This window comes from Vanrija pseudolonga, chromosome 4 (genome assembly GCF_020906515.1).
Source record: "Vanrija pseudolonga chromosome 4, complete sequence".
In the NCBI taxonomy this organism is placed as follows: Eukaryota; Fungi; Basidiomycota; class Tremellomycetes; order Trichosporonales; family Trichosporonaceae; genus Vanrija; species Vanrija pseudolonga.
The window spans coordinates 660,744-675,372 of record NC_085852.1 but is presented as its reverse complement, the minus strand read 5'-3'; the positions used below and the strand labels follow the sequence as shown (position 1 = coordinate 675,372).

Below are 14,629 nucleotides of genomic sequence, written 5' to 3'. Positions count from 1 at the left end.
CGAGCCAGCCAGGGAAACGTCACTCGGGAGCGCGTGGCGCGCAGTCTTAGCCGCGAGCCGCGCCTGCTGCAACCACAACTGGCTACTGTGGTTTGTGTGCAGGCGTGCAGGCAGGAAGCAGGAAGACGTCGCTCGCCGCCTTGTCCGTGCCGCACCTCCGACCCTCCGACCCTCCGACATTGGCCAAGACGACCGACCTCGCACCCACCTATCCAACGGCCCCGACATGAACTCTCCCCGTTGTTCTGTGCCTGGCGTTCAATTACCTCCCCACGATCCCCACTCAATTCGTAGCCATGTGGCCATGTGGCCATGACATAATCATGCCGCTGCGGTGACTTGTGATGGATGGATTGCTTCGTCGTTGTGCTCGAGAGTGTAACTTTGTTCGCGGTGAGCGAGGGAGCGATGCACACACATGGACAGCAGTGGTGGCGGCGCGGTGTCAGCGTCTGCGGGCAGTGCGGCAGCGGTGGTCAGGATGTCAACGTTTGTGTCCCTTCACTGATCGGAGCCGGTCAAGGTGTCGGAACCGTCACCGCCTACCGTCACCGCTGCTACCTTCACCGCCTACCACCACAGCCTCCCCCGCCCCCAGCCAGAGTAGTCGTGCATAGTAGTACAGCCCCTTCTCCTCCTCTACACCTCCTTGTAGGGGTACTCAAACTTGGCATTCTTCTTGCGCCACAGCTTGCGCCGCTTCTTCTGGACGACGTGCTCGACCATGGCGTCGGTGCAGTACTTTGCCTTGAACTCGCGGATGAAGCGGGGGTCCCTGGGGAGGGGGATTCAGCTGCTGTCCATAGACGCTGTCGCGCCACTCACCACAGCTCCGACGCAATGCCCAGGTCCTTGCAGCATCGCATCAGCGCGTTGCTCTTGCACGCCTCGGTCGCGGTCGGGATGCCAGAGGGGTCAAAGTACTCCTGCTCGCCACGGGCGATAGCGACGAGGCTGCGGGTGTCAGCTCCTCCCTTTTCGTTCAGCTTGGCACCACCCACCGTCCAAGGCACACGAGACCCCACTCGCGCGACACGATACGCTGCCCGACGTGCGTCTCGCCGCGCGGCGCCATGCCCCAGCCGCCGGGGCCGAACGCGGCGTTGAGCGTCCGGCGGTACTTGATCTCGGGGAGGTAGAGGAGGCCGTCTGGGCGTGGAGTGTCAGCAAACTCGCCCCACTCACACCACACCACACCACGCCACACGCACCAGGCTTGATCTCGACGTCGTCCGGGTCAAGCGGCTTCAACAGCGCGTCCGCCACGTCCTTGTCAAACGGCCGCTCGCTCAGGCCGCGAAAGCTCGTAGTCCAGTCGTCCGCTATCCTCACTTCGCCGGGCATCGTGCCGCCGTACCCGTCCGCGATGGCCGCGCCGCCCAGCGCCCCGCCCGCGCCGAGCGCGCCAGAGACGTACCCCGCGCTCGGGAGGGGCACGTACGACGCGTCCGGGAGCGCCGACAGCGGTGGCGACGGCGTCGGCTGGGGCTGTGCCGCAGGCGCAGCCGCAGCGGCAGGCTTGCTCAGCTGCGCGTAGTCTGGGATGTCGGCGTCAAACGCAAAGTCGTCGCCAAAGTCCATCGGCGTAGGCATGGCCGCCACCGCGGGCTTCGCAGCGGCGACAGTGGCCTTGGGCACAGCCTTGGTCGTGGTGCGCGTGCGCGTCGTCGTGCCCGTGGATGATGTCGCTGCGCGTGTCGTGCGCGTGGTCGTGGCTGGAGCTGCCGCCGTCGAGGTGGACGCGGCGGGCGCCGACGCGGACGCGGACGCGCGCGGCGTCGCGACCCGGTACGCGGCCTTGGCTGGCGCTGCGGCGGCCGCGAGGCGCGACGTTGTCGCGAGCGACCGTGCTAGTGCTGGTGCGCGGTGGATTGTTGCCATAACCATTGCTGTTGCTGTGCTGTCCTGTGCTTTGTGGGTTGGGTGTGGTTGCCGAGAACGAGTTTGTCGCACGCTTGAGCACTTGCTCCTTTGGTTGCAATCTTGGTGGCAAGATTGCAGGGCGGCACGGGAGTATTTTCAAAGTGGCGGGTTATCGTGGTTGACCGGACTGACCGACCGGCTGAAAGGGCGTGTTTACGACGCGTCCTGTCACTGCTCCCACGAGTTCATTCCTCGTCGTCTGGCCGTCGTCCGTCTCCAGCTTGCTTGCTGCCCACTTGCGCACCAGAACAAATAGCGTTACATTCCTTTGACGACAAGTCTGGAAACAAGGGACCGAGAGTGAGAGAGAGAGAGAGAATGCGCGCATCTACTAAAGCTCCTGAAACCTTACCCAACAACAATCGAGAGCAATCCTATTACTACGCGGCGCCACAGAGAGAGAGAGAGACGACAATAAAGAAACGAATGTGGGAGCCGCAGGGGTTGATGCGCGGCTGGCGGTGGTGGGGTCACGTTTGGACCACAATGGGGCGCGTGATAAAGCATGTTGGGCGGCGTATTATTCACATGAAGAAGTGGCCGAAGCTCGCTGCGTTCAAGTGGCAATGAGCTGGATCTGCTCCGAGACAGACTCGACGAGCATGACCTGGACGTCCGAGTCGGTCTTGATGACAACCTCGTCACCATCAGAGTCGAGCCACTTGATTCTGACCACAAGGTCGAGGCCGGCGCTGGCGTGGTGCGCAGAACAGAGGCGAAGCTTCTTGACAACCTTCTCGTAGAGCGTCTGGAACGTAATATCGGTCGGGATGCCAATGACAAAGTTGGACTCGCCAGAGCGCACTTTAACGAGCACGTTCTGAGCAGGCCCAGCTTCCTGACTGTTTTGGCGAGACACGGGCGTGGCGCCACGCAAGTCGCCGGGAGTGGCGTTGGTGTACGGCGTGCGAGGGCTCTGGCTTGAAGTCTCCGACGTTTCGGTGGTCTGCGACTCTGCGCTCGAGCGCTTGCCAGTGCTCATGCGACGGTTAAAGTAGGCCGTGCCGCCAGGGGTAGATCCAAGACCAGTAGACGACGAGGTGGCAGAGGAAGACACGTATGGCGTGTTCTGGTTTTGCCAAGTGGGGCTCGAACCGTTGGGGAGTGGAGGTAGAGGAGCCTGGTTCACCGGCTGGTAGACATTGGGCGACGAGGCGCTGCGGCTGCGGACCGACCCTTGTGGCTGGCCTTGAGGGGCAGCTGAACCGTTTGAGGGGGCTCTGGCCATGCCTCTGGGCGTGGCCTGCTCGTAACGAGCGAAGGCGCCTGGAGGGGCGCTGGCAAACTCAGCTTCCTCCTCCTCGAGGCGGCCAGGCAGGCGCGACTGCGACTGGCTGTGCTGGCGGCGGCCGTTGGATCCTGCGCGCCACCCCTCTGGGGTGACAGCAGACCCGTTGGAATCGTTGGACGCCAAGCGAGGGTGCGATGGCAAAGGCGGGACGGCCTGCTGCCGCCACTGAGTCATGCTCGGCCCGTTCTGGTCCTCGGTCATTGCACGAGCGCGCAGCTCGGCCTGCTGAACAGCTGGCAAGGACTGCTGGCTCTGGGCACGACGCGCATTGACTGGGAAGGGCACGCCAGGAACGCCATAGATGGCAAGACCGTTGACAGGCTCGTCGTCGTCGCCATCCAAGTAGTAGCCGTTCTCGCTTTGTCTGGGAGTGCCGGGGACGGGAGGGAAGTTGAACGTGCCATGCTCGGTGGCAGGCGTGGGAGGAGCAAACTGCGATTGAGCCCAGTACGGGGCACGAGGGTCAGATGCACGAGTGTTGCTGCTGAACCGGGTGCTGGCAGTGCGGTCCTCTTGCTGCTTGCGGGCAATGGCGGCCAGTTCCATCACCTTGTCGGCCCATCTCTTCATCGTGTCTTCAGAGCGCCCAGACATGATGAACGAGTCCTCGACATCCTGCTCCGCATCGCCCGACTTGGCCGGGACCGACCAGACGATGTGAACCCGAGGGGCACCATACTGCTCTGTTGGTGGGAGGAGGTGAGCAGCCGTGATGTTGGAGACGAAGATTCGCCCTTTTAATGCCAGACGAGACTTTGGTGGGAGAGCGCTCTTGCTCGTTGTCTTGTCCTTGCGGTTGAGCATGCTGTTGTTCTTGGCACCCTTCTTTCTGTCCTGCTGAATCTCCTTGCAGCAGAGCATCATCTTGTCGAAGAGGAAGACGTGGTAATCTCTGGGCGAGTCGGCCTTGGACACGGTGAACTGGTCGTCGAGGTGCAAGTCTCCGAAGCGCTCGTAGTCGTGTCCCTTCCAGTCATCAACGCGCTCGACAAGCTCGCGGACAGTTGCCTGCTTCTCCTTGAACGCCGTCGTCTCGTTGATATCGGCGGCAATGCGCCGTACTGCTGCAAGACCGGCCTGGAGCTCCTCGCGGTAAGCATACTCTTGCTTGGCTGTGGCGTGGAGAATAGCGTCCAGAAGCAGCCCATACTTTGTGATACGCTGAATGGGCTTGATCATGAACGCCTGGAGTTCGCGCTCGGGATGCAGGCATGGCTTTTGTCCCTCCGGCAGGTCCTGTCCAAGCTTGGCAATGTTAGCTGCGCGATCACGGCAGTGGGGGCTACACCACTTACCATCAAGTTGACCCTGAAGTCGTTGACCGTCTTCATGGCGTCCAGGTAGTTGGCACAGTAGGGGCCGTAGCACTCAAACTCCTTCTCCATCTCGACGAATGGCCGTCCGAAACGCCCTTCGTTCCATGCGACGCATCCACGCTCCTCGATCGGCTCGTACTCGGTCTCGAGCTTGATCAAGAACTTGCGTTGGAAGTCGAGAATCTGGCGGAGGTTGGAGAAGATCGAATAAACCGTCTCGGCGGAGACGAGCTCGGCCTTGAGGATCTCGACCGAGCACCGCTCGAGAATCTCGAGCTCCTGGACGTATGAGCGCTCACTGTTGACGAGCTCCTCGACCGTCTTGAAGGCATTTCCAATGGCACCAATAGCACCCGAACCGGATGATCGCTGCTGCTCGACGGTCGAAGGACCAGGACCAGCTTCGGAATCTGTGAGGATGCCGCCGTTGACTGCCGCGGCGATTCCGTTGACAGAAGAACCGGTTGGTGTGCCCGCAGACGAATAGGGCAACTCATACGACTGGCGCGAGTTTGAGCGCGTGTTGGTGGAGAGCGGTGCGAGGGCTGAGAATGTTTGGGATGAACTCGTTCCAAACGGGGTAGTCGGTGTGGGAGAAGATGGGAAGATGGCCGACTCTGGCAGGTTGTCGAGCATCGCCTCGACTGTCTGGAAGACCTTTGTCAAGCCGGTCGAGTCGTAGGATTCGAGGTCGCTCTCGTCGCCAGTGCTTTTGCCCAGTAGCTCGTGGATGGCCCATGATTCTCCGTGCCATCTGCCTTCCTCGCGCCGCTGCTTCATTGCCATGCAGAACAAGGCAATGTACTTTTGGCAGACCTTGGCGTTTTCAGGACGCTTGGCCCAGTTGCGGACACCTTCGGGCGAGTCCTTGAAGTTAGGAGGGTCATAGTTGATCGGGTGTGGTTCTGGGAGGTCTCCAGCGTACAGGGGAGACGATGGGTTGACAAAGGAGGGGATCAACTGGTTGTAGAGGTGGCAAAGCGAGGATCCCAGTCGGAACACATGGCACATGTGGGCCACGACGTCGAGCTGGTTCGCACTGCTTGGTTGCTCTGCACATGACGCATCAGTACCACGCGACAATCGCTCGCACTGGATGCGTGACTACACTTACCCAGAAACGGAGCAAAGTCCTCGACACTCCGCAACCTCTTCCTCAGGCCCGAGGCCATCTGGAACAAGGTCTTTGTCGACGACAAGGCTGCCGTCTTGAGGGCCAGGGCATTTTGGCTGTCGCCTCGTGTCAGTGGTGGCCAGAGAATGCCAAAGGGAGCCTGTATACTTACGGATTTGGCGGCATCTGGATGGATTGAATGTCCAGTGGTGGGAGAGGCGAGTCGTTACGCTGACTGACAGAGCCGACACGCTTTCGTGATATGGACATTGCTGGGAAGGGCGGGGAGGTGGCGATGATCGGTCGTCAGGACGGCCGGCGGGTGGCTGTGTGAGGGAGGGGGGTGGAAAGGGTGCTCTTTAAGAGCTACCGACCGACGCGAGTCGAAAGAGTCTGTGTGATTGGGGTTGGGTGGCGAGTGTGTGTGAGTGTGTATGTGTGTTGGGGGTTGTTGAATGCAAGCGTCGAGATGGAGGACGGGGGTGGGACGAATGTCGGATCGAGCGAGCGAGACAGAGAACAAAGCGCGGGGAGGGCAGGTCCGTGTTCACGAGGCAACGAGGCAGGACCGGCCAAGATGGCGTAACAGGCAAGTGCGGCGTACACAACAGTGGCAAGTGGCGGGAAGAATACCTCGTCAGCGCGCCAATTCGACGACAGTGGACAATGCACCAAAACAATGACTCACTCGTAGACGCGAATGCGATGGAGAAGATGCTTGTTACTTGACAGGCCACGAAATCGACGCGCTGTAGTGGGTTGCGATGGTCGTCGTTGAGGCGGGGTGGATACAACGTGGAGACCAAATGGTGCCATCACCAAGCAACCATGGAAGATGGAAGGGACAAGAGACGCACGGACGCACGGCGAGAGAGGAAGAGACGTCAGCTCTGGCACCAAGCGAGAAGAGCAGTGCGCGCGCGCGAGATGCTAAAGAGGAGCAAACAAAGGAAGCCGGCTGAGCAAGCAATGGCGATGAGGGGAGTGCGGGTCAAGGTCGGGTGGGCTTGTCTGGGCAAGCGACACTTACCAGGTCACTGCGAGCGATTGTCTGGCAATGGCAAATGTGGGGGAGGGTAGGGTCAAGTCGACGGCAGCCAGTCCGAGCGTCGTCGTGAGCGTCCAAGCGTCACGGTAGGCGGCGAGGGCGACGGGTTGAGCGACGTGTGAGACTTTGATGTGACACCACGAACCCTTGACGATGCAAAGGGTGGATCGCGACGAGACGCTTTTACGACTGGATCGCGTGGTGGATGGACGAGGGGCCGGGCGCACGCGTTGTTCGAGCTCGGCGAGCTGGTCAAGCTCGGCAATGAGCGCAACCGTCGATGATGAAGAGAAAGCAACTGGTGCGTGCGCGTAGTTTGGGATTATGGTCCTGCCAAAGACGAGTTTGGACAGAGTTGGGTCTCGGCAACGGCGGCGCGGCGTGTCGGGTTGACGAGGGCGAGGTGGTTGCTGGTCGAGATGTGTGTCGCTGGGTGTTGGCCTCTGGCCTTGGGCGCGATGGGACTTGGGGTACGACGAGGAGGGAAGGGGGGGTGGTGGATCGAGGGATCAAGAAAGAGGCGGCGTGAGCGTGAGGGAGGGAGGAGATGCAGGGGAGGCTTGAGGAAAGGACGGTGGGTTGTGGGTAGCTCGAGCGCAGGCACGTTGTCCGTGTTTCAAGTGATTCTTGTCGGTAGGAGACGCGGAGACGACGACGAGGGGAAACAATCAAGACGCTCGGCCTCTAGCCAGGGCGTTGTCGACGAAAAGGTTTGGGCGAGAGGGGTAGGGTGGTTGTGTAGGTAGTGTCGAGTTTTGTTTGGGTCGTGAAAGAAAGGGGTGGAACACAAAGTGAGATACAGTCAATGCAATGAGGAGGAGGAGGTCGATGATGGCGAGGGGGGGTGAGATGGCGAAACGGGAACGAGAGAGGGGGTTTAGCCAACGATGGGCGATGAAGGTGGGGGGGAGGGTAGAGGAGGACAGAGTTGTGTGCCAGAGTTGTGTGTGTGTGTGTGTTGGGTGTGGTATGGGTCGTCTGGTGTGTCGTCTGGCTGGCTGGGCTGGGCTCGCTGGGTTGGCTGGATTGGCGTAGTGTAGTGCCAGTGTGTGTGTATCAGCTCGCTGGATCGCTGCTGGGCTGGCGGGGTGCAAGTGACCGCGCCCGCTGGGATGAGCGGGCGGGAGGCAAGAGGGGACCGACGGGGAAAGTGGCTTCACGGCGCAACAGCAGAGGCACAACAAGGCGAGCAAGCAACTGGGCGTCCAAACCATGCCAACCGCCAGGCGCCATGGCTCGGTTGAGCGGCAGTCACGGGCCGCATACGCGACAGACGCCAGGCGCGACATGTGAGGGGGGGGCAGCATGACAGGAACCCAAATACAGGGCCTCTTCCTTGCAACCAAGCATGACAGCTCTGCAGGCAAGGAGGCTTGTCGGAAAAAAAAAATGTACATAAAAAGAGGTTCGGTGAAGCAAGGCATCAGAGGAGAGGAATGGTGACTCAGGGATGATGCCTGGTACGGCATTTACCGCCCCCTAAACAAGGCATTCGGTCAGAGCAACGCCGGGCAAAGGAGGGTGGGGGGGGGGGGTGCAGCCTCGGGCCAGAGAGGCAACACAACGCCAAAAGACCTAAACTAGAGGAGTGTATGGTTGATGCCCAGCCAGGCCAGCGCGACGCCATTGTGATCAAGGGGAGTTGAAGCCCCCGTCAAATGAAGCCATAGAGGATGCACAGTATGGCACATTGTTCCCACACATTGTGATGTTATTCACGTACAGTCACGACGCGCGCTCGTCACTCTGGCTGGCTGGGCACAGCGCAACCGCCGGCACAATCAAATGGAACTCTGAGTCAGTCATGGGACAAGTCGCGTCGTGTTCAAAGTGCACACACACACAAAATGTCGTGATGGAGCGCACCACGCGTTGCAACCCTGCTTTTGGCTGCAGCCCCGCGCGTCGTCGTCACTGCTGCCCAACATGCACACACTGCACTGCGCACACCTGCCCAACACACGCACGCACTGCCGCCGCCCCCCCGCCCACGCATGCAGCCATGTTTCTGGTTCTGGGGTACTTGTCCTAGATGCGACCATGCTGGACAAGACGAGGGGCTGCATGGAAATTTCCTTCCTGGGCTCAAGTGTTTCGTCTGTCTTGTCTCGACGCACGCCTGGACCAGACAGACAGACACGGAACTCGACCCCTCGATTTATGCATTATCAGCCCGGCACAAATGCCGACGAGGCGCGGCGCGCGGCGCGCGGCGTCACCGCCGCTGACCCCTTGCTGCACCTTCCCTTGTTGCCCCTAGCTGCTAGCACGGCGCCATGCACGCCAACGCGCCAACACGCCAAATCGAGCCCAACAGCTGTTTCCTGTCAGTCCTAAATGTATCACGCGAGCTGCTGCTGGCCTTGCTTGTTCGTTTGCTTGCTCGCGACGGCGGCGGCGGCGGCGGCGGCTGCGGCGGCCAAGGCGGCGCGCGGCATGACGCCCTCTAGCTCGTTTCGTCGCTCCATAATCCTCGGCACCTCGGGGCGGCGTATGGCGGCAAAGGCGGCGACACGACGACGACGCGGCGCGCCAACATGCCATGCCATGCCATGCCATGCCCGTATTGAGTCTTGACGCCCGCCGCGGCGGAGTGAAAAAGCCTCGGAGGTAGCTGGCGCCCCGCCAAATTGGGGGGCGGGGAGCGGGTGGCAGAGGGGGGGTGATGGTCGAGCAAGGTCGAGCACTACGATGTGTGCCATTGTCGTCACTGCATCACCACCCACCACCAGTGGCACGTCTAAACACCCTGAAACCACGCCCCCTTCGTCACTGCCGCGCGGCTGCACAACCCCAAACCCCTACAACTCCCATGTCCGCGGGCTGCCTGGAGGGCGTCTGACATTTTCCCCTCGCGAGCAGCCCATGCATACACCCCGCAAGCGACCTACCGACGCGTGCACGTCGTACATGCCCCAAGGGGCCGACGACAACAAACACCTGGGCCGTGTTTCGTCTCGGCTTGCTGTAGCCATCAAGCATTCCGATCACGACAGCGACCGACCGAGACTCTTGACTCTCGACGACCAACACGTTGTGTGCAGGCCTTTCTGACATAACTCACAACCCCGCACCGGAACAACCTCAACTAGGCCATCGGCTCGGGGCCACTGGCGTAACGTACTTGTGGAGAGGCCCAACCCTGATCGACTAATCCAGCGAAGTGCGTGCAAGGTGTGCGTGCTAGCGCGCGCGCGCGATCCAGCGCAAGACAGCATGCCTTTGCAACAGTCGCTGGAACGAAAAGGACGCAGACGCATTATGATCGAACCCGCCGCGGCGCACGCGAACGGTGCGCCGACGCGTTTAGACGTCATCTCGGGAGGGGCTTTGCCCTTCCGTTCCGTTCCAGCAGCGCCGGGCGCCCACCCACGCGCGTGACGGCAATACCCCGGTTGCCAGATCTGAGGGGGTAGAGGCGAAAGAAAAGAAGAGGTCGGCAGCCACGTGGCGGAACCACTAACGCCTGATATAGCTCACTATCAGTCTTGCTGCCGTCGTCCTCGACGTCATTGACTCTGCGGCCGCGGGGCAGCCGCGGGGAGGAATGCAGTGACACTGGCTGAGAGCAACGGCTAACTGCTCACGGCGATGCATACGTCGATACGCCGATGAACGTGGGCGGCCGGGCGGGCGGGTGTTGCGACGGCGGCCACGGACAGCCACGGCGACGACGGAGACGGTAACGGGGACGAAACGACGAACAAACGTTTCAGCGGCGGCGTCCGATGCTGCTGCTGTTGCCGATCGAGTTGGTCTGGAAGCTGTTACGACAACCTCGCGGCACGTTCAATCCCTGCGTTGCCGTCAAACCCACGCCTGGTGCGGCTGGTGCGCTGTGTTTATCAAAACTCCCAGGCTATCTCGTTGTGTATGTCTCGGTGCTACCAACGTGTTCGGGTATCAGCAGTGGGCAGAAGGTGTGGCGGACAAGCGTGATTCGGGCGTCGGATTGCCGCCGTCTGTGGCGGGGAAGGTGGTGAAGGCCATCTTTGCGGCGGGCACGATACATCAAGCCGACTTGTTTTCCAACGAGGCCGGCGCCCGTTCGGCCGCACCGGCTGGCCTCCTGTCTTCGTCTGCACGATGCAGACATAGCCCCTCGCCACTGCCAGATATACTGCAACAAACATGCTACTCCGCTATCCCGTTCTTGCCCCGGAAGCATCTCCAAGAAACGCCCTTACGGCAGGGCGACCGAACGTGCTCTGCAGCGGAGCGGAGCGCCTGGTGTCTGCTACGGTGCCCCAAGTCACGAGTGGTCGTGCACGACCTCGAGGTGCAAGCGATGAAAAAGATGCAATTGTCGCGTTCCCGAAGCCGTGCCTGATGGCCTGGGCCGGCTATGAGGCGGGGCAGTGGCATCGTGCGGCTCGCAGCAGCCACTTTGGGCGTGTAGACGCCGCCGGATTGCCCCACTGTGCTCGCTCGACATGCTGCACAGCTGGAGCTGAAGCTGGAGCTATTCGCACCGGCTTGGTAACGTCGGTGTCTGTTACGGGAGGAGGTGCTGCGGATCGCAGAGAGACGGTGGCAGCGACGAGGACGATACGACACTTGAGTTTGTTTTCTTCATGTCCGGATACCAACGCGATATGCAATGGTCCCGAGCTGGCGTTGGAACACTGGCCCGTGGTGTAGAAGGAGCTTGGAACAAGGCATTGGAAAAGAAAACCGTGAGGCGGGTTCACCACATGTCCTCGTCATCGGCAAGTGGCGGTGAACACCACCCCGTTTGTTTCTTCCAGCCTGGCCGATTTCGATGTATCCGCGAGCGGTGTGTCAGTGTGGGCCACTGCTGATGGCTGTGTACATCTTGCGCTGTTTAGGACTTTACCAGCGTCTGCAGCCCGGAGTGAGTGCAGAGGTAGAATGAGGTGGTTGGCGCCACTGTGGACCAGACTAAGTAGTACATAGCCCCGCGACGTAACAACGAAATGAAACACTTGTGACGGCTGGGCAAAGCCCCAGCCGACTCGGATACATCTCACGACGCCGACCCCAACCCCGACCCCGACGGCACCGGCGGCGGGCCGCGCGAGGGGTGCCGCTCGCCGAGCAGCTTGAAGAACAGCGCCTTGGACTCCTCGAAGCCCATATCCTCCAGCGCCGGCCCGTCGCCAGGCTCGCACTGGGGGTTGGCCTCCTCGGCCGCGCGATCAGCAGTGACGGCGGCGACGAAAGCGGGGGCCATGGTCCACCACTCGCGCGTGTGCATGTCCACGACACACGGCGGGTCGTCGGACATGTTGAGCCGCAGCGCGCGGTCGTGGCTAGCGAGCGCGTCGTACCCCGCTTCGTCGAGCTCGCCGCGGTGCGTCACTTTGAAGGAGGCCATGATGGCCGCGAACTCTGCGTTCTGGGCGTCGGTCCAGTTCGGGTTGGGCATTGTGCGTTGGGGGGGGGGGGGGGTCGGTTGCGGACGACGGGGGGATTGGTATTTATGTTGTCAAGCGACTGATCGGCCTGACGTCAGTGATACGGCCGTGGGATTAAATCGGGTGCATATATACATCAGGTGGCAAGCGAGTGAGTGCATCCGCAGCAGCCGGCGTGGGCAGGGGGGCGGGCGGGTGGGTGTAGGTTTCGGGACAGTCACAACAAGCCCATACATACTATTGTGCCTCTCGAATGCTGGGCGGCGCGGGCCGCGCTCGCCGCGCTCCTCTGGTGGAAACAGTCAAACCGCCACGCGCCACGCCACACCACACATGCACCTCTTCGCCAGTTCGCCTCGATGCCACTTTCCACTCGTCGCGCAGACACGACTCAGCCCACTTGAATTGCTGCACGTCAACCCTGCCGCCCTTGGAAGGAAGCTTGTAAAGCTGCCCACCGATCCGCCACCCCCGCGCACCCGCGCATCTGCGCGTCGTAATACCACTGTTACCACATGCCACCGTACATAACGTACTCTCTACCACACAATCCTCCGACCACAGGTCCCACCAGGGCACACAAAATTCTCCTCACCGCTGGCCGAATGTGCCTGCCGGGCCACGGCCAAGCGCAGGCCATTCAGAGCCCATCTACAACTGCATGAATGCAATGGCCGCGTCTAAGCCATGACCGGCCCTATAACATGCCCCCGTCTACACCACGCCACGCCTATGCCCTCAGCTCCTCCTTGAGCTTGCCAAGCTCCTTCTCATTGGCGATGAGCTTTTCTCTGCGCAAGTGTCAGCTGAGCTCGGTCGGCCACGGGTACGCCTAGACTCACCTCCAGCGGTCCATCTGCTCGACAATCTTTATTCTCATCTCGGTCAGGCGGTTGTGCTCGCTCTTCTCCATCTCCTGCGTAAACTCGAGCGGAACGTCGGCGCTTCCGAGCTCGCCAGGAACGCCGACGGGCTGAGCACCAGGCGTACCGGCCAGCGGGGTCCCTCCACGCGACTCTGTCCCAGCTCGGCTGATACTCGGGCGGGCCGACGCAGACGCGCGCGCCTTCTTCTTGTTGCCAGCCTTGAGCTCGTGCTCCTCGCGCTGGTCACGCGGCCGCCTATTCCGCGCAGGCAGCGGTGTAGGCGGGTTTTCGTTCAAGAGGTTGAGGAAGTTGGTCTGGGGGTCGGAGAAGACAAGCTCGTCGTACTGCCACGCGTGGACGGGGTATGACGACGCGATGGTCGGCAGGATGGGGAGCGGGGCAAACTCGACCTCGCCGGCCACAGGAGTGGCAGATACGGACGCATCGGCTGGTGTGGCTGCGTCGGTTGCCACACCTGTCGGCGCCTCAGACGTCGGGGCTGACCCCTCGGCTGGCACCGACGCAGCTGCCGCCGGCGTCGACTCTGCTGCTGGGGTCTGGGCCGCCTCGGTCTTGGGGACAGTCGCGGCCTCCGTCTCCACCTTTTCGGCCTTTGGCGTCGCGGCGGGTGTCTCTCCAGTCGCTGGGGGCACGGGCAAGGGCAAGGGCGCCTCGATCGGCTCGCCCCAGTGGTGCAGCTTGATGGCGTGGTTGAGCGTCATGGCCTTCTCTCCGGCTTCGGGCACAAAGGTGATCTTGATGGGGACCGTGAACTCTCCCCAGCCCGTCTCGGTGACCCTGTACGGCGGCTTCTCGCACACTGGGGTGTCAGCTGATGTACCATCGGAAACCGTGAGCTGCTCACTTCGGTTGGGGTTAGGATACGTTTCGTGCAGGCGGAACACGACGCGCTTGATGAGGTACGACATGTCGTCTGCCCCGCCGGCGATGTAGTCCATGTCGATGGGGGGCGGGTCGTTGGACGACGAGGCGCGCGGCGCGGGTGGGGGCGTCGCGGCCGACGCGAGGAAGATGGACCAGCGGTGCGTGTCTGGGTTGTGAGCTTGCGACATCGACAACACCCGAAGCTACTTACGTCCCGGAGGCGCCGTGGCCTTCTCCTCCTCGGTCAGCAGGCGCGCATGCGAGCCATAGATGATGGGCCGGTGGACCTGGATGCCCTTGGAGTGGGTGAGCTGGGGACACGCGACGAGCTGCCGCAGCCGGCTCGGCTCGGCTCACCTTGATACGCTCGTTGGTCGACATCGTGTCTCTGTGTGGCTGGGGTGCTGAGTTTCGGCTCCAAATCACGCCAGTGTGCTTGTCCGACAAAGTGTTGTTGATGCGTCGCCGATGGAGAAAGAGCGAACATCGAATGTGTCGAGGTTGGTTCGAGTTCATGTTGATGGTGAGTCACGTGCTTCCTTAACCACGTGGCTTCCGCGTGGCTCAGTATGGCAACGAGACTGCACTCCGTCGACTACAATGACTGCCTATCCGTCTTGTTCTGACTTTCCACCATACATTGCAGGGTGTTCAAAAGCCTTTCGAGGTATTCAGTGACTGAATATTACTTGTGCTGTCTGATGGACTATGCTCGTTGCGTCGACAGCGAGTCAAACGCCTAAGACCCGCCACCAGCCAGCCTTCGTCTTCTCAACGGCCCCTCGGAGTCACGATACCCGGCTCCTGG

At 61.4% G+C, this 14,629-nt stretch overlaps 4 protein-coding genes across 4 annotated transcripts; all 4 read right to left on the bottom strand.

Moving 5' to 3' along the window:
* Positions 1 to 598: 598 nt before the first annotated feature.
* MGM101 (Mitochondrial genome maintenance protein) lies at positions 599 to 1,967 on the bottom strand. The gene is made up of 4 exons (XM_062772041.1): positions 1,212 to 1,967; positions 1,002 to 1,149; positions 826 to 954; positions 599 to 775 (listed from the first exon to the last, which is right to left on the bottom strand). The coding sequence occupies exons 1-4, from the start codon at positions 1,885 to 1,887 to the stop codon at positions 640 to 642; spliced, it is 1,089 nt and encodes a 362-aa protein (XP_062628025.1). The 5' UTR covers positions 1,888 to 1,967; the 3' UTR covers positions 599 to 639.
* Positions 1,968 to 2,164: 197 nt separating this feature from the next.
* On the bottom strand, positions 2,165 to 7,592 carry scd1_0 (Rho guanine nucleotide exchange factor scd1). Its single transcript, XM_062772040.1, has 6 exons — positions 6,675 to 7,592; positions 6,333 to 6,393; positions 5,817 to 6,037; positions 5,645 to 5,760; positions 4,510 to 5,582; positions 2,165 to 4,459 (listed from the first exon to the last, which is right to left on the bottom strand). The coding sequence occupies exons 3-6, from the start codon at positions 5,912 to 5,914 to the stop codon at positions 2,480 to 2,482; spliced, it is 3,267 nt and encodes a 1,088-aa protein (XP_062628024.1). The 5' UTR covers positions 5,915 to 6,037; positions 6,333 to 6,393; positions 6,675 to 7,592; the 3' UTR covers positions 2,165 to 2,479.
* A 4,087-nt stretch (positions 7,593 to 11,679) lies between these two features.
* Positions 11,680 to 12,081, bottom strand: LOC62_04G005496 (uncharacterized protein; the record flags this gene model as incomplete). The annotated part of the gene is made up of 1 exon (XM_062772039.1): positions 11,680 to 12,081. One exon carries the CDS (start codon positions 12,079 to 12,081, stop codon positions 11,680 to 11,682), a length of 402 nt encoding a protein of 133 aa, XP_062628023.1.
* A 623-nt stretch (positions 12,082 to 12,704) lies between these two features.
* Positions 12,705 to 14,281, bottom strand: YAF9 (Protein AF-9). The gene is made up of 5 exons (XM_062772038.1): positions 14,179 to 14,281; positions 14,033 to 14,117; positions 13,802 to 13,987; positions 12,913 to 13,756; positions 12,705 to 12,861 (listed from the first exon to the last, which is right to left on the bottom strand). Exons 1-5 carry the CDS (start codon positions 14,200 to 14,202, stop codon positions 12,801 to 12,803), a joined length of 1,200 nt encoding a protein of 399 aa, XP_062628022.1. The 5' UTR covers positions 14,203 to 14,281; the 3' UTR covers positions 12,705 to 12,800.
* Positions 14,282 to 14,629: the final 348 nt, after the last annotated feature.